This window comes from Triturus cristatus, chromosome 1_2 (assembly GCF_964204655.1).
Source record: "Triturus cristatus chromosome 1_2, aTriCri1.1, whole genome shotgun sequence".
Classification (NCBI taxonomy): domain Eukaryota; kingdom Metazoa; phylum Chordata; class Amphibia; order Caudata; family Salamandridae; genus Triturus; species Triturus cristatus.
This window is the reverse complement of record NC_140580.1, coordinates 12,241,327-12,263,678: the sequence shown is the minus strand read 5'-3', so window position 1 is coordinate 12,263,678 and position 22,352 is coordinate 12,241,327. Positions and strand designations below refer to the sequence as shown.

Here is a 22,352-nt window from a genome sequence, read left to right as displayed (position 1 = left end):
TTTCCCATTTGCCATTCATGACATAACTCCAGAACCTTGTACTGAAGTGTTATAGGGGAAATTGCTAAGCCTGGACGGAGGTCGCGGAGTTCCAAGTGCAAAAAACCTTCGCCAACAGCTGAGTGCGTTAGATAAATGCTGTTTTCGAAGATTCAGTGCCAGGTGCTTGTCCGCACTGTGCAATCATCGCGAACGTCACCATGCACAGCACACGCGGGTGCTGCTTCCTTTCTGCCACTAGAGTAGATTTTTACTCGAGTAGCAGCTTTCTCAACGCGAGCAGTCGCGAGCATACGCAACCACTCGCAATGAGAAATCTGATCGACCGCATGGAGAAATCTTGCCGGGGGTGGATTTTCCTCGCTTGCGAACTTGACCTTGACGAAAGTGAGCGGGGAAAAAAACACAGCTCCGCAAAGCAGAGTTTTTTGTAACTCCGCGATAGCAGCGGAGCTCACCGCCCAGACTTAGAAATTACTTAATTAATACTCAAATATGTTAGTATCTTTGACAAATATTGCATAAAACTCTTTTAGACCTAAAAAAACAAGCATTGGCATAGCCAATAGGTCTCACTTTTGGGACCTTATAAGTATTTAGTTATGCCGCACAATATCCTTGGTGCCACAGCATCAACTGTTGCATGGCTAAACACTTATAAGGTCCCAAAGGCAAGACCTATTGGCTATGCCAATGCTTTTTACGGTGGTTATGCTCTTCAGGCTGGGATAGTCAAACAAAGTGCTTCTCTGTTTTCAATCTCTCTGCGTTTTTTTTCTTCTCGAGGAAAAAATACAACTGTACTGTTCCATCAATCTGCAGCTCCCGCGCTTTGCATTCACTGGTACGTCAACAATAATTTAGCATTTTCACTTTTTGGCTTTGTCTTTTTATAAATTCGACGAGTGCTGATAAATGATTTGGAACATCTGTGTATGAAATAACATGTCGCAGTCATCTAGGTCCATTGAAATGGAGCGTGCACGCATGGTCGGGTATCCTTTCACCCTGACTAGAAACAGCAAAAAAGTTATGTTGCACTTGCAAAACAGGCGTTGTTTTGGAAAATAATTGTATAGCCAGCGTTGTGATTGTGTGTTGAAACGAATCCTGTTTTACGAGTGTCATGTTATAATGCACCCATTGTTTCATGAAAGTCTTAAAATAGTGTACAATACAGTAGAATATAATGTTATCGCAGAAATAGAGGTCTCCGTTGTCTTCCGAGAAAGGTTCGCCCTCCTGGAATGTGTGCTCCTTAATAGGAAGGCGTTTTTTCCTCTACTGGGAGACTGAAATCTTCTCTTCATTGATATTAACAGCACACTAGAGATGCTCGCCACGGTGCAGAGAGCAAGCAGCATGGCCGCTGAGTGGGAAACCTGATCTAGCAGGGGGGGAGGGGGGGGGGAGCGGGGAGAGGACAGCCTCGCGTCTCGTGTGTGTGTGGCAGAGCCTTGGGGAGTGTGCATACCGGGCTTTGTCACTCCCTGGCTGCCGCTGTAGCTTTAATCTGTGGATACCTATTGAGGCAAGATGCTGAATATTAATTACGCTTCAAACGTTCACACGTCCCTATTAGACTGAGAAAACGTAGTAAGGGAATATAAAATAATAGTGCCACAGTACAGTATTGTGTTCAGAGTGTTTCACAGTGTGAGCTGCTTATGTCACTCACTTGACCTTTCTTACCTTGTCTGTTTAAGAAGAGTGTAGGGTATCAGAGTTTGCTGAACTTCTGCAAACTTATTAGCATATGCCATCTCACTGGTGTGCTGGAGAGCAAATTAGTGTACAGGACTGGTGGAACTTGTCAACAACGAGTACACTAGCCCACGTTCCTATTCTCCAATAACACATTTACAAATACCTCGTCTAATTACTAACAAGTTACGTTTCCACGTGTGTTATTTACCATAGAAAAGAACACTCTTGTGAATGACCAATCACCAATTTATATATTTATTTTTGCCGATAAAATGCTGCACACTATCAGCAGTAATGGCACTGGAGAAGCCCCAATGCCCAGCCTTCACAACGTACCAAACACCGGGCGCTGTGCTGAAATATAAAGCACGGCGCGCCTGTGTGCATAAAACATATGCACAAGGCGGCCGCCACGGTAAATAAAATAAAAAAAAGCAACATCTTCACAGTTTTTAAATACACAGAACCTCTGCCATGTGTTCCTGCAAGATGCTCTTCACGGCAGCCTGAGAGCAGCAGGCATGTTGAAGGACCACAAACAGACGAGCAAAAATAAAAAAACGAAAAAAAAAAAACAGACCCACAAAGCGTTTCCCTTGCGGGAGCGAGCAGGGGCACCATCTGTTTGAAAGTTAATTACAAACAGATGTCGCCAAAGCTTGCTCCCGCAAGGGAATCACCTAATGTGCACGTTTTTGGCCGAAAAAGCGAATCGATTCCAAAAGGTCCCCTCCTATGCAGCGTGCTGCATAGGCAAGACCTAAAAAAAGAAGGGGGTTGGGGAGAAAACCCCACCAGCACCAGGGATTTAAAATGTCTGTGCATGTGGGCGATCCCATAGGAAAGGATTGGGACCATTTTCAGAGTCATCGGTCCGCCGGGGATCAGAAAACACCACTAGCACCAGGAATGTATAATGTTTGTGCGCCCTTGGGCAAATTTTGAAGAAAGCAGCTGAAGTGAGTGGTAAACTTGTTTGGAAAATTTCATGAGGATTCATCAAACTGCGTCAAAGTTATTAGCAAAATAAATAACTCCCTTCCTATGGAAACTAGGTCCTAACTACAACTACCTACTGTCGACTGCCAATAGGACGGCTGTGGTGGAGTCGGACTTACATGACTATCCGAGACTTTTTGCCAGGTAAGGAGCATCGTAGCAGGAAGAGGCATTGAGCTTTTTGTCGACAAAGGAATTCATTCGACATTCCGATAGCCGAACTTTGTTGCAGTAATCATGTCTACTGAAATGCTGCAGGAGGCAGTAGCAGATGATTGATGTACAACTTCCTTTTACAGGTGACGCATCAGCAGTGGGAGCCAACACAGATCATGCGACTGGTGATTTTGGGGAACAAATTAAGAGTATGGGAGAAAAATAAAAAAGCGGAGCAAACGAAATGGTAGGAACATAAATCCTACACCAAATAGCTGGACGTGTGCCTCTAGGATTAAGGATTCTTTTAGCTCCCAGCTTCGAGAACCCTAATCCGGAAATGTTACAGGAATGGGCCGAGAGCAATTTGGAAGCCTCAACAAGATTAATAAGCATTTTGGTCAAGTATGGAGATATCGATCTGATTCAACTGCAAAAACAAAATCGAGCTCGAGGCCCTCTTCAGCACTGCCACTCAACAGGAAATCATTGAGAAGTTTAAATCAGAGTCCATCCAACACCTCAAAAAACATGAGAAACAATAAAAGCTTGCAAAGCACAGAAGTTTTTGGGAGATTGAAAGATTTGGCCTGGTTCGTAATCAATTCTCTTTGCTCTGCGTTTTGACAATCTAAAACGACAGCAGCTGGTTAGCACCAATAGATCACGACAGGAAAGAGGAGCTACAGACACCGAAACTGAGCTCAGTTCTGATTTGGACACCGACAATGAGTCTAACAAACAAGAAGGTCCAAAAAGTAACTTACGTGCTAGAGGTACTCTAATTGAAGAATTGGATATTTTACAGCTGCATCACCGCCAAACTGCGTTTACAAAATCCAAACCCCAGAGGTGCAAAAGACGGTGACTTAAAGACAACGAGCTGCAAAACAAGAACCCAAACAAAATCGGCAGAGAAAACAGCAGAAAATGACAGTGGACATACCATAGTTAACCACACACCACTTACCCTTAACAAGGCAGAGCAACAAATCTTGTCCATGGGTCTCTCATATATCCTGAAAGTTCATTTAAATATGAGCAAATACGAATAGATGTGTTAAAGTTTATTGAAAATAATGGATTTCCACGCCACCAGACAACCCAAACAAGCTATGCCTAAATCTACAGTGAAAGTACTCTCTCATCAAATAGGACTAAAAGTAGCTTATATGACATCGCTTAAGGAACTAAAGGCTTTACAAAATGAACATCTAGGCTTGAATTCACCCATTGCTGAACAGGAGCTGGCTGAACAAGAGCAACTAGAGATATGGTGTGAAACAAAATCACCTCTCAAACCAACGTCAAAGTTTTTACCCATCACCCTACAAGATGGCATCATGTGTCCAGTGACCTCCTAATCAAGGATATAAAACAAATGGGCAAACAGTAAGATAAATAACACAAAAATTGTAATTGTCAACAGCAGCGATACTTTGCTTTGATCAACAAGCAACACAATATTGTAATATCTAACTCCGACAAAGGAGAAAACATTGTTCTCTGGACAGGAACAGCTTATAAAGAAGAAGTCCAACGCCATCTGCAGGACAGCACCTGTTATATCAGGGCCACAAAGGACAATAGGTCCAAGTTAAAATGAAAGAACAGTTAACAGAGTGGTGCAAAGATGGACTCCTTACCCAAGAAGAATACAGTTTCCTACGAAAATCGCCCTGAAGATGCCTGTCCTGTATGTAATCCCCAAATTCCAAAGCATCCCATCATACCACCCAGACAACCGATCATCGCAGCAATAGGAGGATTACATTAAAATGGATCTAAATATATTGACTATTTTCTTCAACCCTATGTACAGAATTTAAAATCTTTCATCAAAGACACTGGTGACTTCCTCAAATTTATTTACGACATGCCATGGGAGGAAATTTAATTTTGATGTCCCTAAATGTGTCATCACTATACATAAGCATTCGCCACACTGACGGTTTAAGAGCGGTTGAACATTACCTTAGCAAAAGACCACCTGCACTACACCAACATACTCAAATGTTGATCAAGATGATTGAGGAATATTTGTCTAATAATTTCTTCCTGGTTGATATGTATGTACCACCAAATACAGGGACCACGATGGGTGCCTGCTTCCCCACCAGCTACGCATGTTCACACATGGACTGATGAAAGGAGTGGGTGCTCAGTGTGGATCACTCCAAAGAATGGGATGACAACATTGTGGTTTGGTTGCGGTATATTGACGACCTCTTCATCATCTGGAGAGGGTCGAAAAAGTACTAAGGACTTCATAACACATTACCGTGAACAATCTGAATCTAGATTTCACTGGGAAAGTCAGCAAAAGTAGGATACACTTTTTAGATCTGGAGGTATTTGTTGCAGAAGGCAGATTAAAAACCCAACTACACAGAAATATACAGACGGAAATTCACTTTTGCATGCATCCAGCTTTCATCCTAGATATCTAATAGTGCATTAATTCAGTTTAACTCAACATGTATAGAGCAGAATGATAAGATCCACAGATTTACACAAAGAGGATAGGCAAACAAATGATTATAACTGCAGTGGAAAAGGTTAGTCATCTAATGAGGGAACATATTTTATTCAGCCAATGCAAAAAACCTGAGAAGGAGGGCACAGTCACGTTAATAACCACATAGAGCAATCAAATCATACTAGCTAAGGTAGTCAGAAAAAACTGGCAACGCATGCGCTTTATGGATGACCTGTGGTAATCACTCTACACAGTGTAATCCCACATGCGGCTTGGCTAACTCCTCTGTTGCTTTTTTTTTTCCTGGCTCCTTATTGGCTGGTGTTATGATACATCATTTCCGTTTTGTATCAAGGAGCACCGGCCAACTAGAGTTTACTTGCACGGTAGGTGATTATATGTTCTTTTCCAGACTACTTATTTCATATCCTGCATGTGATTCACCAAGGCGCCCGCTTAATTAGATTTGTCCTGTTCACTTCCACGTTGCACACAAAAGAGTCTCAAAAGACGACGTTCTGTCTCAAAATGTTTGCGTGCACCTAAACCTCTCCAGCTTGTTTATCCTCTTGGGTTGTGCCAGAATACCTTTCCCTGCAGCAGACTGTGACAGTACTGCAATCGGCACTGGGACATCATATACCGTCTCCTCCTTCACAAGTCTGGGAGACGTCTCAGTTTATGTTACCTGTGCCGCCTGCATAGTATCGCCATTGGCACCCCTCAGTCCCCCCTCCAACAAAATACATTACCCAAATACCACACACTCAGACTGTTTGATTGGGTACAAAATGCTGCAGGTTTATTACATACACCGTTATGTAATAGGTGGGTTATCTTACGGGCGATCCAAGGGCAGGCGACCAACTGGGCCGCCTGCCCGCCTGATGAGCCGGGCAGCACTGGAGCAAACCCCGCCTATGCTGCCGTCCAAGTGATGCTCTTCCAGGATCACGTGACCGTTGGTAACTTCTACTCACGCCCCTTCCCGGGGCGGTGCGTAGCATAGCAAACCCCCCGGTTGTTCAGGCCCACAAACGCCCGAAGGACTATCGGGGCGCCGACACGGCTTCCGGGACCCTCCCATGAGGCTCCTCGGATTTGGCTCTGGCACCCCCTATGGTGACGCGCAGAGGTACCCTTGGTACCGGCCTGCTTCCAGATCGCCCTGTAACTCGGCCTGCAACGAAAAAATGAAATATTACAATATTCTCACCCCCACCTGCCAACCACCCCGGGTAAGCGGTAGGGAGGAATGCGGCGTGCAAGGCGACAAGAGGTCGCCGGCATGGTGGGGGAGGGTTATATAGCCTCCCCCCACGCCCAGAGGAGCCCCGAAAGTGACGCCCGTCGCGTCACTTCCGGGCAGGAAAGAGGAGGGGGACACCGGCCGGCGTCCCTGCCCCCCAGGAGGGGGAGGCGGGGAGGGGTGACCGGTGCCCAGGCGACAGTACTGTGCCGCCCGCTGCAGTGGCCCCCTGCGGGGGCCGCGGTTAGCGGCATAGTATCGCCATTGGCACCCCTCAGTCCCCCCTCCAACAAAATACATTACCCAAATAACACACACTCAGACTGTTTGATTGGGTACAAAATGCTGCAGGTTTATTACATACACCGTTATGTAATAGGTGGGTTATCTTACGGGCGATCCAAGGGCAGGCGACCAACTGGGCCGCCTGCCCGCCTGATGAGCCGGGCAGCACTGGGGCGAACCCCGCCTATGCTGCCGTCCAAGTGATTCTCTTCCAGGATCACGTGACCGTTGATAACTTCTACTCACGCCCCTTCCCGGGGCGGAGCGTAGCATAGCAAACCCCCCGGTTGTTCAGGCCCACAACCGCCCGAAGGACTATCGGGGCGCCGACACGGCTTCCGGGACCCTCCCATGAGGCTCCTCGGATTTGGCTCTGGCACCCCCTATGGTGCCGCGCAGAGGTACCCTTGGTACCGGCCTGCTTCCAGATCGCCCTGTAACTCCACCACAGCTCTGAAGGCGGCCACCGTCGCCGCCAGAGCCCCCACCAAAGCAGCTATAGTCTTACCTGCCACCTCTCCTGTCTGGAGCTTCCAGCAATCCAGATGAAAGGAACCATCCCTGCTGGTTCTAGATGGCCCCATCTATATCCCAAACCCTTGACGCTATCCTGAGTCAGATGGTGTCTGCTGAAACCAGAGGCCCGTCAGGCCTGGGGAGTTGTTCCAAGAGCAATTCCCCCCATGCGTGAAAGTTCCACTGCTTCACATGCCTCGGCCCAGAGCCAGCTCAGGGCGGGGTGACTGCCGGCGCCCAGGCTCGCAAGGCCCCGTTTATGTGCTGGATGCACCTAGCTGATGTTCTCCTAGCACTGAGTGCGCCTGAAAACCTGCGTGCCCCTCTATGGGACAGCAGTCTGCTAGCTAAGTGACGACTCCCCCACCCGCCTGGCTGCTCTGGCTATTATGGCTAGGGGGATTCTATTTAACCTATGAACAGCCCCTATGTTTGCTAAATCCTGACGCGCAGGAGTGCTCATAACTGAAGTGTGTGGCCATGGGCAAGGGCTCCCATGCCTTTGCCATGTATCCCTTATTCTTTATGGGAATATGCCCGTTCAGCTCACTCCGTGGAGAAACCGCCCAGGCATACTGGCTTAGAGAATCTGTCTGATTTAAGCAGTGCGCATTGCCTGCTGCATGGTCCAAGCATTACGGATTGGCTAAGTCCTACTTTCCTCATCCTATAATGCTCCCAGATAAGGGGGGGGGGTTACCCACTGCCAGCCCAGGGCATCCCCGGCGGTGACAAGTTACCTGCTCCGTTGAAGTTTAGTCTTAGTTACACACTGGGCGTGCCAACTATTCTATTGACATAGTATCCCCTTGTGTTGACACGCCGCTACCCCCTTATTGGGACGGCAGCACACTATTTTGGCTGACCGCCACCCCACCAAGCGAGGTACAAGTGTCAGTATCCCAGGTTCCCAGTTTCCTGCTAGCTCCAGTACACCACCAGTGGTTCCGCTGGGAGGTACCACAGACCGGAGTGGTCATCCGAACCTTAAGGAGCGCCCCATTCTCACCTGGGCGCACCTCTAAATGCTAGTGGTTTCACACAGCTGTAAGGCTAGAGAGACACCTCTTAAACCTATCTACTGGTTTTGCTACTCGGCACCCTTATGGTTGGAGCTCTGTGTTTGCGCAGCGCGCATGCCCCCCTGGCACGATGTTGCTGAAGGGCCGGGGTCTGTTACCTTAACGTCTGAGGTGAGGGGTTGAGGAACACAGACAGGTAACAACAACTGGAGGATGTATGTACTTCTGCCAATGCCTGACAGCAGCCTAGCTGTGCCCCAAGACCTCGCGAACTCACCCCCTTGGGCTGTTAGCCGGTGACATGGCAGGCTGTAGTTTAGCAGCTCATGACATTGCCTCCGTGTATAAACCCAAACACCGTGCCTCACTACATGCCAGTGCCTTTGGCTTAAACAATTCTTGTTAGTTGTAAAAGAAAGATGAAGCAAACTTCTAGCTTCCCAGCGTAGCTTACTGCGGATGCTTCAAATCTGACCTGGTGGGACTGTCACCTTAACGTGCTGAACCTTCCTCAACCGTCTCCCTTCGGTGAATAGCGAGCTCAACCGTGAATGAACCAACGCACTAATCAACTTCCGCAACAGCCAGACAGGTCACATATGCATGATCAAGGTGCGGGACCGGGGGCCCTTTGTGAAAGGAGTGGTGGCGCACAATCCCCGCCTCGGAGACAAAATGTTTTACCTCGTTGTACTGCGTGATCGGTGCATGCAGGAACAACATAACTATGCTTTGCAACCCTAGGCCAGACCATAACTTTAGTCTAAATTGGGACCAGGGAAGACCCTGGTAATGTCACTGATCAAGTCTGAGATGTCATCTGTGACCTCTCCCCCGGTGCTTTGTGCGATATTGGCCCTCCTAGGTGTGGGCAGAGCCCCGGGAAGTATACATGAGTTCTAGGCCGATAATGCACCCTTGTCGTGGAGAAAGCTGAAGTCATGCTTGCCGGTACCCTGCCAAAACCGACAACCCTTTTACCCTTCTCCAACAGCAGTACGTCCATTAAAAGACATTTATAAGGTCCACATGCCTGACTCCTGATGTCCAACAGACCTAGTAGGCCAAGCAGCGCAAACTCACTAAATGGAATAATATGAAAGTCTTCTCACGGCGCATGCCACAGAGGCTCCAGCAGGACACCGAGGTTTACACCGAACAACCCAATTCCCAAGTAATCCCAATGTGACCTTGGCTGAGAAGAGCTATCCCTGTACCTACCGGAAATGAAAACTTTGGAGCTGAAGCCACAAAGCTAACTAAATGAAGACCAGAGACCGGGGAACTCCCCAGGAGTCTATACTCGCAAAGCTGGAGTCATGGAACACGACACGTATAGGATACCAGAGCCTGAACAGAGGACAGCGAGTCAACCGATACTCATGTACATATTGATCGATTTTGAGACACAGGCACCCTCTAAACTCTGGAACCAAGTTGGCGAGACTACTTCTATGGAGAAAAGCATTGAAAGAAACGCTCCTCAACGTCAAGTGACACAACTACCCGCTTACGTCTACCTCACTGGGAAAGGTGGAGCGATGCCCACTATCGGGATAGTGAATGAATAATCTATCCCTACAGCCAAATTGTTAGAGCCTGCCCTCCGGGTGGTCTTTCCATTTAATGGCCCCTGGCAGTGCACTTGGGTAGGGCACCAATAATTAACCCAGTGCCAACTGAAGGCTGAGTAAACCACTTTCTGCCCTAGGGCTGTTCGCGGCGACACATACCTCGTGACACCCAGGATTGCGCAAAACTAGAATCGAAATACGCGCGCGCTACATACCGCAAGGCAGTTCTACTGAATACCTGACAATTGTGCCCCTATAAGCCCGGACTCCTGTCCGGCGGTCACTTCCTTATGCACCACACCTTTCTCCTGCCATGCTGCCAATCAATACTAACACCACAACTACGGATCCGGGTACTCGTGCAAACTTGAAAATCAGCCTATTTCAAGCCCTCAAAACTAAAAGGATGGCTTGGGCAACTGGCAACAGTGATTTTAATGCCAATTGCATTAATCCATGCCTTTGGGGTCATCTCTACAATAGACAGACAGTGCCCACTCATGGCAGGCTGTCCCAAGCGCCAGTGAGCAATTAAGTCATGGGCTGCGCACCAGCACCCGCTTAGTCAAATTACCCAGTGCACTTTGTGCTGTAATTCGGCCTGGTGGCCACTGTGTAGTTTGCCGCTGTGTCGTTGCGTCCCTGTAATCAATACAATATGGGCACTCCACCTACAAGTTCATCTTATGGCTTTGTCAATGCAACTATTGGCATCGGATAAGTGAGCCACAAATCTGGCTCATTTGCGTAGTCTACCAAGAGCTAGCCGCCCCCATCCCTAGCTGCCAAGGTTTCTGTTTGCTCGTTAACCAACACTAAGCCAAGGGACTCGTGCAAAGTGTATGCACTATTAGCCACCGTCCCCTCTTCACTGAGGCCGCCTAGACAAAGAATGGATAACACGCACCATTCCCATGGTCCTCCAGCTGGTACAAAGTAACAGCTCGATCACCTAGTGACCACCCCACCTGCTGCCCACACACCAAGGTTGTTCACCACTGGCCCCTTCAGTTGGGAGCGTAGTGTAACTGCTTACGGTTTAACCAGGGCTTTGTGCTTAAACAGGCACACATGGCGTTTGCACCAGAGTCTGACCCCAGAAAGAAAGCGCTTGCGTTGCGATCATAAATGCATCTACCATACTCACTGAGCGCTGCCAACAACCACCCGCAGTTGCACTTCCCGCAAGAGGCGGGCCCCATTTTGCCCCACCCGGCCAAAACAGCAGGCCCCAGCCACGCTGCCGGCAGCCCTCGGCTACCCTACCAGAAAAGTCACTATCCCGGCACAATCCTCTACCAAACAACTCCTAGATATTCATGGGAGGTTCGGGAGAGAAGCTTGAGGACACAGGCCCCCCGTCTAGGGAGACATCTGCGGCCATTATACTGCCACTGTGCCAAGCTACCACCACTTGTATTCTAATGGACCAGTGCTGCTGTGCTATCACCTTAACTGTATACATCAAATCTGCCAAACCAGATTAACTATCCATACCCTTCTTCTTACAACTACCACTTGATTCTAGGCCCCAGGTACGCAGGGCCTAGAGGGAAGCAAAACGATTAAGTGGTAATGCCAAGACTGACGAGGAGTGAACAATCGCAGAACGAGGGACAGTGCCATCCAATGGCCTAAACACCTCATTGCACCAGGAATCTTCATAAACGATCAGTGGTGTAATAGCTCCTTTGTAAACTCTCTTTACCACGCTTTCCACACCTTCCCCTCACCCGGCGAGGAGCTGGTCCCACATGCTGTCCGCGAACCCCACCCGTGTCGCAATGCGTTTGCACGCCGCAGCGCCCCCCGCCTGCGGCCACATGGGCGGTGGGCCCCCTAACCCAAACGTTCTGTCGCGCGGCACCGGGCCTCCCCTGCATCTGTGGGGCGGGGGGTGGCAGCCACTTGTCCCCCAGCTCCCTGTTAGGTACGGGGGACCAAGCGACTTGCCCAGAATCACAGGATGTTCCGCCCCACCACCAAGACTCGAACCCAGCCTGCCAGGTCCGAGGTCGAGCACCCTAGCCGCTAGGCCAACTCCTCTCCCCGAGCACCTGGGGAGCACCCCGCGAATACTTGAGAGGACACCGCGGCAGGTGCTCCATCCACAGATACCCTGGACCCAAATCTCTGCATTAGGATGTGGGGGGGACAACGCCCGGTCCTTGCTGACCACCGACACAGAACACACCAACATTTGCGGCATAAATATCCCACATGAAATCTTCTGTAGGCAAGCCCGAAACCGAAAGATCTCTCCTACGCGCCGGGACGCATTAGTCACTTCAAAAGTCTGGCGCGATGAAACTGCGAGTTTTTTTTGTTGTTTTTTTTGGGGGTTTGTTTATTGTTGTATCTTTACATAGCGTGAACTCTACCCAAAGGTATTGGAGCGCTTGACGCGAGCACCGTGTATACAGTCACATTTGGGTAAACACGGAAGGATTAAAGTATTTGCCCGCAATCGAGGACGTGGACGCGACCTCGAAGCTCGCAGGCCCTGCTAATCTGTGTAGCTCAAACTCGCCCGAAGGTGTTGGAGCGCTTAACAGGAGTACCGTGTTTCCCTTCAAATTCAGGTAAACTCGGAGGGAGTAACTGATTTGCCCGGATTTGAGGACGTGGACCCGACCTCGGAGCTCGCCAGCCCAGCAACTTTATTATATATCGCAATCTCGCCCGGAGGTTTTGGAGCGCTTAATGGGAGCACCGTGTTTACCATCAAATTCGGGTAAACTCGGGGGGAGTAAATGGTTTGCCCGGAATTGAGGACGTGGACGCGACCTCGAAGCTCGTAAACCCTGCAAATTTGTATAGCGCAATCTTGCCCGAAGGTGTGGGAGCGCTTAATGGGAGCACCATGTTTACCTTCAAATTCGGGTAAACCCGGAGGGAGTAAATGATTTGCCCGGGATTGAGGACGTGGACGCGACCTCGAAATCGCAAGCCCTGCATGTTTATGTAGCGCGATCCTGGCCGAAGGTGTTGGAGCGCTTGGCGGGAGCAGCGTGTTTACCTTCAAAATCGGGTAAACTCGGGGGGAGTAAATGCTTTGCCCGGAATTGAGGAAGTGGACGCGACCTCGGAGCTCGCCAGCCCTGCATATTTTTGTAGCGTGCTCTCAACCGGAAGGTATTGGGGCGCTGAGCATGGGCACAGTGTTTGCAAAACGCGGGCGCACCCCAAGGCCGCCCGGACTCGCGCACTGGCAGTTCACTCGCCCAAGTCACACAGTGCAGAAATAGCGACGCCGCAATTACGCTCTGACCCAGTACTTGATCCCATGTCCTCAACGCCAAAAGATTGCATCTCTGCCACATGCAGGCGCATTTCGAAGCTCTCCGACTCGTGCCCCGTGCAGCTCAACGTGACAAAAGTACCCAGCGCGGGAGCGGGGACGCCATGGTTAATCTCGGAATCAGGTGACTTCCAAGCCAGGCAGATGCACCTCTGTAACATGTGGGCGCCCCTCCAGTGCCCTCCGAGCTCGTGCATCGTGCGGTTCAACTCGCCCGAAGTGACGCAGTGCAGGACTTGAGCAGCGCGGCCAAGCTCGGACCCAATACCTGGTCAAGAGTTTCCAACGCCACAGCATGCATCTATGTACACGTGGGCGCCCCCCAGAGCCCCCCCGACTCGTGCCTTGTGCAGCCCAACCCACCCAGGATCACGCAGCGCCAGGCAAGGACGCCGATGAAAGCTTCGCTTTTTTTTTTTTTTTTAATGCAGATTTAAGTAGTGCCACTCGACCCAAAGTTAATGGAGCGTGTTACCTGAGCACCGGTTAAGTTTTACAAGGACAAAATCAGGCACGGGGAAATGAAGAGATTTGCCCAGAATCACCGGAGGTGGACGTGTCCCCGAGGCTCGAGCCCTGGTTTCCAGCACCAAAGTAGGCAGTCTAGCCGACGGACCACATCCTCTCCCCGACCAAGGGGCCCCGCAGCGGCAACAAACCAGCCCCCGACCCTCCAACGGGTTCCCGATCCGGGCGGACCGGACGGGCCACATGAGCCTGGATAACCGCGCGCCTCACGCCTCGCACCTAGCCTTCCGCTCTGCACCCAGCCCGCGCTAGTCCCAGTCCGCCAAGCCAAATCGAGCCACCTAGGGCCATGTGCGAGGCTCGTGCCCCCCCCGCCCGTGGCAATCCATACCACAGGGCCCCGTACGCCTGGTGCTGGCCAGGGACAGGGCCGGGGCAGGGGCGGGGTGGCAAGCGGGACTCACCGTTCTTATGGAGACACAACGAAACGACGACGAGCGACCCTCCGGCGAGTGAAGCAGGGATGCGGCGTGCGAGGCGATAAGAGGTCGCCGGCATGGTGGGGGAGGGCTATATAGCCTCCCCCTACGCCCAGAGGAGCCCCGGAAGTGACGCCCGTCGCGTCACTTCCAGGCTGGAAAGAGGAGGGGGACACCGGCTGGCGTCCCTGCCCCCCAGGAGGGGGAGGCGGGGAGGGGTGACCGGTGCCCAGGCGACACTAGGGCGCCGCCCGCTCTAGTGGCCCCCTGCGGGGGCCGCGGTCAGCGGCAGATTTCCTCAGCAATATTGTCAGCATCATTCTCTGCCGTGTTGGTGAATCGTTAAATCGTTTTTGCGTTATACCACTGCTTATGGGGTGTGGATGAGATTGTGGGGAAGTGGTCAGTTTTTAAAAGTTGCTTATCTGCTTAGCCAGGGTCTTGAGTTATTTGCAATGAGAGAGATTTTATGGGGGAAACCTGGAAAAGCCCGTTACGTATTCCTGTGTCCTGCAAGACACAGCTTACTAGAAGAGAGTTCATTGACAACTGTGTAGGCGTATGTTTATTTACTATGCTTTACGACCCTAGAGTTGGTTACTTCTCTCCGATGCCCACCCTCTCCATCACCCCCCACCCCTTCCCCACCCCCCCACAGCAGGAGCGGTGCGGAGAAGGTCTACAACAAGCAATTGTTTGACAGTAATGACGGCAGGGGTGCCGGGAGGGTTAAACCGGCCCAGGGCCGCAGTGCAGACGTCAATGTAATGGTGTTTTAATCTCAATAAGACCCAATGTGGTGCTTTGGAGCAAAGTGTATGGAGACATTGAAAGCGCTCACGTTTTACTTTTCCAGAAGTGAAGCCCAATACTCGAACCCATCACTTGCTCGCTGTGCGCTCTTCAACAAAGATGCACATTTGAGTAAAGATGAGTGAATGAATAAATGAAGTTCTCCACTTTGAATCCTATCACTTTCCTAATATAGTTTACGTGTTTTAGACGTGCAAAATTAATGCCGATATTTTTCATTTTGGTACGACGTCTTTGTGTTTTCAGGTAAGCAGCACATGTTCTTCTTTAGTGCCTTGGATAGTAAACACTTTTCTTTCGCAGGCAGCAGTATGCAGGCATAAATAAGATTAGAATTTAACTTCTGTAGATAGCTTAGAATCTATTGCATTTGTAAATTAATTTTCTGACATTAACTGAAATAGCTTATAAAAGCATTTTGAACATTTTTATTTGACAACACAATAAAACTGACATCCCTTAGAAAGGGTATTTCTCTTCATCGATTAGTATTTTGCTACTTACCAGCTCATGGCTCTCATAATATTTGGCCCAGCATCTTAAACCTACAATAATAAGGCTTAAAAAATCAATCTCCTTCGAACACTACAAAGTCCGGGAAATGAAAAAATGCTTACTATTCACTCTTACGTTTTTAATCTGTCACATTTTTTTTATCACAAGTGTACATTTACAAAGCTCCTGTTTTATTTTGTTATAAAAATTTGGATCAGGGTGGAAAGAAACCTGTAAAATCACTTTGTTACGTCTGTTGCTACTAAGCAGAATATTTTCTTCACGCTTTTGTATCTGGCACGGTCCTACAGTGTCTCCGTAAAACCAATCTAATGCTGATTTTTGATTGTATGGGCATTAGGATTTAAAACAATGCAGTAATTTCATGCTAGAGTAGCAGAGACCCTCAGGTTAGTCAGAGTTTTATTAAATTCATGGCTAAATTACAGCTTAGCCCTGCCACAGTTCGATATGCTAATTTCAATACAAGGGTTAACTACTCTGATTAACACATTCAGTCTGTAGTTTTTCGGTTGAGCATTGGAGACCTCTTGTATATACTTTAGTATGTACTTAGTATATACTTATATGTGTAAGTACTTTGGGGGCTCTGGGGATCAGCTCTAGGAACTGTTTCCTCTTAGGGACGTTTTTCTGTTCAACTGCCTCTATTTAACTGTCTTTATAGAAAACAACCAGCAGAGGTTAGTAACATACCAGAACTGCTTTCTGCTGAGGGACTTTCTTTTTTCCCTTTTTCTGGCAACTGCCTCTATTAAAATTTCTAGATAGAAAAAGACAGGCAGACGTCAGTAAAATACCCAAATCACTTTAGAATTCTCTAGATTCCAGGCCATAGAAATTGTCTTCCATGAGCACCCACAGACAATCTTTTTTTCAAATCTTGTATTATTAGTGATAGGACCACCGAAGGCCCTGATTTAATATTAAAAACAGAGCTTTGGACTATACCATTTCCTGCTGGAAGGCAATATTTTTCTCCATGTGTTCCCATACCTGGCGTGCCATGCAGTTTGGTGCGTACTTTCCCTCCATGTTAAACAGTAGATGTTTCAGCACCCAGGCTAATGTGCTGCATAGCTAAATACATATAAGGTCCCAAAGGCCAGACCGATTGCATTGCAAATGCTTGTTTGTATTTTACTGCTGCTACTGAATGGGTTTTAGTAATCACGCAATAACATGTATGTGTATAAAGCCGTGAACGCAAGGTGGTCTGATTGCTTGACTCAAATTCTTTTTCACTCTAAACGGGTAAATTGGTTCCTTATGAAGAGCTTCTGGTTTCTGCTTACATTTCACATGCTTTACTTAATCTTGCCTTACTTACAAGTGTTTGCTTTTTAAAGGATTGTTACTTTTTTTTTTCCGGCAGCTCAAAAAAAATTTGAGTCAAGCAATCAGACCACCTTGCGTTCACGGCTTTATACACATACACGTTATTGCGTGATTACTAAAACCCATTCAGTAGCAGCAGTAAAATACAAACAAGCATTTGCAATGCAATCGGTCTGGCCTTTGGGACCCTATATGTATTTAGCTCATCTCCCCTCCCTCATAACCCATTTCCAGGTTCTCCAACGCCATAAAGTCACAAATGGCAACAGCGCTATGCAAATATATTCACTCCACTGCAAATAAAATAACAAAAGTTAAAAACTGTCATTTTCAACACCAAGAGCTCTAACTATCACAAATGCGAGACCTATTGCATTGCAAAAGCTGTTTTTTTAACAAGGGGTTAGGGTTTACAAACTCCTCCAGCATTGTAGTCAGGGAAAGGAAAGGAAAGGAAATTATGTGACAATCTTGCTGGATTACAGGGAGTATGAAGTTAGGGCTGTAGGATGTTACTTTTGTTTGCAACAGTACAAAATGTAAATGCCTGTCAATGAACTGTACAAATTCAGCAGTTATGAAAGCAAAACTAAATGCACATTTTTTGTTTACCTCTCTCCAGTGGATCCTTCGTTGCAGAGTGACACAGAACGGTGATCTCTGAACAGTGAACACCCGCTCGCAAACCAGGGAGTGCTGCCCCAGGTACAGTCCATTTCTCCCCCGCTATGACCCAAACAGTCTCCGCTCCACTGGTGTGGGGAAGCAGAATAGGAAGTTTACTCCAATTTCCATGTCAAGGGGGTCAAAAGCCAACCAGAAGCCATGGGTCTGGACATATATTTATAATAATGTTTTTTTTTAACGGACTTCCTGCAAGCCCACCCCTCCACCCCCCACCCCATGGGAGGCATAATGTGGAATTGACTTCCACTCTGTCCCTGGAGGAGGGAAAGGGTTAAATAGTTCACTAGGGACAGAATAATAAAAGAAATTGGGTTGTGGGCCAGACAATCCCGTAATCGGGCTGCACCTCTACCACTAACCGAACAATTTTAGGGCAAATTGGGGGATTTACATTCCTTTGATGGGGGAAAAGGGGCTATGGGTCTGAAAGAATACCAGGGACAACAGTCTTTCTGCACTCCACTGCCTGGCGTGGGCAGATTGGGTGTGGTACGCTCAATCTGTCCTTATTACACATGTAGGCAGGAAGGCAGGAAACATGTTGGAAGGAAAACTGACTGATCATCACCAAATAGAGGTAACCCACAGCCCCACCCTGATGGAACCACGGTTTCAACTTGTAGTCCTATCTTTCACTAATACTCCCTCCTCAGGACAGGCACAAAATGTCAGTTGGCGCCTATGTTGTGGACTTTTGTTTTTGTAATTGGGCACTCTGTTTGGATCTGTGCCTGGCACACCTAAGAAAGCGTGCATGGGAGCACCAGCCATCAGAGGCTGTGCATTCAAGCCCTGAATTTCTTTTATATATAATTTGTGGGGTGGGGCTGGCAAGCCCTGCCATCTGGCCACATCCCCAAACTTTGGAGCCAGTCTTTTTATGCCTCAAGGGGCCCAGAAACCAAATACTGCAACCATTCAATGGCAAGGGGGAGGAAATGTGGATGCCTTTTGGCATAGTACGGACTAATGGGAGAGCAGAGAGGGGTTAGGGTTCTTTATTATGCCTCCCCCAGATGGTAGAATGGCTGTCTACTGCCTGGAACAAGGAGCCAAAGCTAAGACACCCAACACCATTTCTTTCTGCGATGCCAACCCCTGGTGTTTAGTGGGCTCCCTGGGCCAGAAAGATAGGAGGTGAACCCTCCACTCTCGACTCTAAACTGACAGAAAGACTGTTTGGTGCCCATGCCGGAGGGTTGTGCCAGGATAGCGAACGGCTGCACCGCATTCTGTTTCTCAACCCCCCCCAACTTTCTTTCACTTGCCATGGGGTCAGTCAGCAAAGAACCCTACCAACCCTGGGCATTTCTGGAACCTAGAGGCCCAGGGAATCCACAGTGGTATAGCTTACGTGGATCCCAACCCAGCATGTTTTATTTTGTTTTACTCCTAATACCTTGTAAACATCAAAATAGGGGGCAAAAAATATTTCCCCAAATTTCGAGGACAGAAATCTTGGGCATTTCCAGCCAATTATACCCACTGTGCAGATGGACCTAACGCACGTCAAAAGAACAGACCAAAACTATACCCATATGAAGGCCACGCTTTTTTCAGATGGTCCAGATTTTGATTAGTTCATCTTGCTGGTGATAGGTCCACCCACATAAGTAGGGGTGTCATTTTTGTTGAAAAAAGTGGCATGATACAAGGTGTTAGGACGTTTGACAATCCGTGCAGGTAGTTGAACTTTCCCTCATAGAAATGTTAGCCTAAGTTTGAAGTTAGCAGGACATTCTGGTTGAGAAAACAGTCAATCCTCCATGTCGCACCACCCATATATTCCTTGCGTGTCTAGTTTTCAGAAACCTATGGCATTTGTAGGTTTCCCTCAGTGATGGACAAACCTGGGCCCCATATACCACAGGTACCCACAATTCCAGAAAGACAGAACTTTCTAAGAAAATTCTTTATTTTTCAATATTGCATTTGGGGGCCTTTGCGGTCACAGGTAATCAGCCAACTCACACAAGTGGGATAACATTCTTATCTGGGGAAGCGTGGAGAAACAGAATAGTAGAACATTTGAAAATATCTATTTAATTTCAATCCATTTTTGGCTTCCAAATATAAGTCAGAGATGAAGAAAGACCATTCTGCAAATTGCCGGATAAGTTAACCCCTAATTCTGAGTCGTACAAATAACCACTTTTCCAAAACAGATTCATTGAAATGATTAAAAAATGTGTAGCATTCCTTTAGACCCATTTTTCATTCATTACATCATAAGCTGCAGCTCGGTTGTCGGCTCGAAGTAATGAGTGCTTTAGGACAACCAACAAACACTATATACCTCCACTGCGACCAAAGAGTGACAGACTTAATGGTACGTTACTTCTGTAATTCGTCAGTCTGGGCAAAAAATTACAAATGAAGACACTGTAACCTCTCTTATTCCTAAAATTGCAGTTTATTTAGGGAAAACATGAGGTGTCAACCACAAATTACTGAAGAATTCAGAAATTGGTCTATTATGAAACGTACAGGTTTCTGGGTTTGCCTCTGGCTTTCACACCTTTCCCCCCTACCATGCTACAAGTGACGGGGGGAGGGGGTGGGGGGGGGGGGGGGGTTGGGCTCGGCACTTACGGGGTAAAAAGCTTTGAAGTATTTTGGTAAAATTGTGCTGGGCCCTGGCCCTTTAGTGTCTTTTAGCAATGGGATTGATCCCATTACCTTCTCTATAGTGATCCAACTGTCTGGACCGTTTTTATTTGGCTGTGCATTTCTGGTGTACTTCTCTGTTGAAGGCATGTTGGTGTAAAACTGCCATCTATTCATCCGAATGGATACTGGCAGGGATGTTTATTTGGGGACCTCCACTCTGTTTGCCAAAAGAGAGCAGAACATTTTTGATCGTTTGCCACTGCTGCTTTGCTGAAGGCCCACATACGTTTGGAAAACTTTTTTTTTCGAATCAGTCCGAATTCTGTACATTTCTGTAAACTAAAATGTATGTTAAGGTGTCATTTCTTAGTAGAAGTTGTAGTTCTTTTTTTTTAATTTTTTTTATATAGTTTTGCACTTCTCAACAAGACACGGCTCAGGAGCTGTTTAGTTTTGATGGATCAGTGAAGCATCTCATTACAGCTGTCTCGATTTTATCTGTTCTTCCTAGGTTTCAATGAAATTACAGGTGCGAAGTTAGTATTGTTCTCAAGAACAACAGGTCCAACGATGAGCAAAGACGTTTTAGTCTGTTAAAATGTCAAGTTCATCTGTTTTGACGGAAAGGCAGTGAAGTGTAATAACTTGAATACACCACCATACACCTTCCAAATAAGCAAGCAATTACTCTGTGCATGTCTTGTGGACCAGCTCTGCTTCTCTGTACTCTCCAAGTGTGTGACCAGTAATGCCAAGAGCACTTTCGTGTCATTTCAGCAGAGACAAAATGCGCAGCGTAGACAGGTTAGAAGAACTGGATGCTTTTGTTTTCCCCTTTGAGAGCATTACCACAAATTATGAGGACTATTTTTGTGTCATATTCTGGGAAAAAGCCAGGCTATTGTGAATAGCTTCTGTAAACCTGTAGAAACATGGTTTTAGAGTATTATGAATGCTGAAGGGATTACAGAGCTAGGGAGAAGAGGTTGTCAGGAGGCTGAAATTGGCCTGCAGATGTTGGGGCCAAAGGAGGAGCAGTCTGCTGAATAGTGGTAAAGAAAATGAAATGGCTTGTTAGATGGCAGTCACTTAATGTCGGTGCACTCATGGATGTTGTAAGATGCCGTTAGATAATGAGTAGGCATGTACACAGTGAATGATGGCACTGCAGTGGTAATGTGAAATTGTTATGGAAGTGGTGTTCAATTAGTTTCCAATGTGTCTGTTTTGTAGGCTTTTTTGTGGTGTGATATGCTATTTTATTGAACACTGTCAAAGATTTTGCTGAAAAAAGATTTTGATGGGTTTGTCAGAGCTTTATAAGGAAGGGTTTTCTTTTATTCAGAAAGGAGGAGTTTAGCATCTAGCTTAAACCAAGCCGCTTGTGTGAGGGATTAGTAGCTCTGGTGAATCTGTAGGTGAAATCTTTTTGAAAGCAAATATCATACCTTAGTATACTGAAGGTTGTTTTGCATTTCATATGGTCACAAAGAAAACGTTTAGTCATGTCATTTCAAATGTTTCCGGTATGAAATAGCGTGTCCAATACACGATAGCTTAGTAAGACCAGCAAATGCATTTGCATGTGTCCTTTAGAATTTGTAAAGAGTATATATGACAAAACAATGCAAAAAGCAACAAATCAAACAAAAATATACCTTATTTCCGATGTGACTCACACAAAGGAAATATTTACACATCAATACTTCGGCCAAAAGCGCAATATAAATAATTTGAATAGTAAGTCTGTATATCTGAGAAAAACCTATTACCTGCATTGACAACTTCATCAAGATCTTTACCGTTCAGTTCAGTATTGACCTAGTAGGTGGAGAAAAAGGGAAAAAAAGATGTTCATTTTAAATATTTTATTTATTATTATTTAGTGATTAGCACACAGAGCAGCTGAGTAGGATTTATGTATATGTACTAAAGAGAAAAGTTACTCAGGAGAGTCAGGAAAGTGGTCTCATATACGGAAGAACAATTTGTATGGTTGGTCACAAGTTACCAAATTAGTGGTCTCCCTCTTACGAATGGCTGCTGGATCATGAAGGAACTAGACCTGCAAATGCTTGGCACATTCCGATGGATAGACGCAGTATAAACAAGCATTGGCATAGCCAATAGGTCTCGCCTTTGGGACAGTATAA

The 22,352-nt window shown here is 47.2% G+C and overlaps 1 protein-coding gene across 2 annotated transcripts in view; it reads right to left on the bottom strand.

Moving 5' to 3' along the window:
- The window catches only part of LOC146866631 (uncharacterized), a 457,856-nt gene that overhangs the window by 13,256 nt on the left and 422,248 nt on the right, over nt 1–22,352 (bottom strand). For both annotated transcript variants that reach the window (XM_085600089.1, XM_085600094.1), the window contains exon 4: nt 21,972–22,020. In XM_085600089.1, coding sequence (XP_085456215.1) covers nt 21,972–22,020 — 49 coding nt within the window. The remainder of the gene's footprint in view (nt 1–21,971; nt 22,021–22,352) is intronic.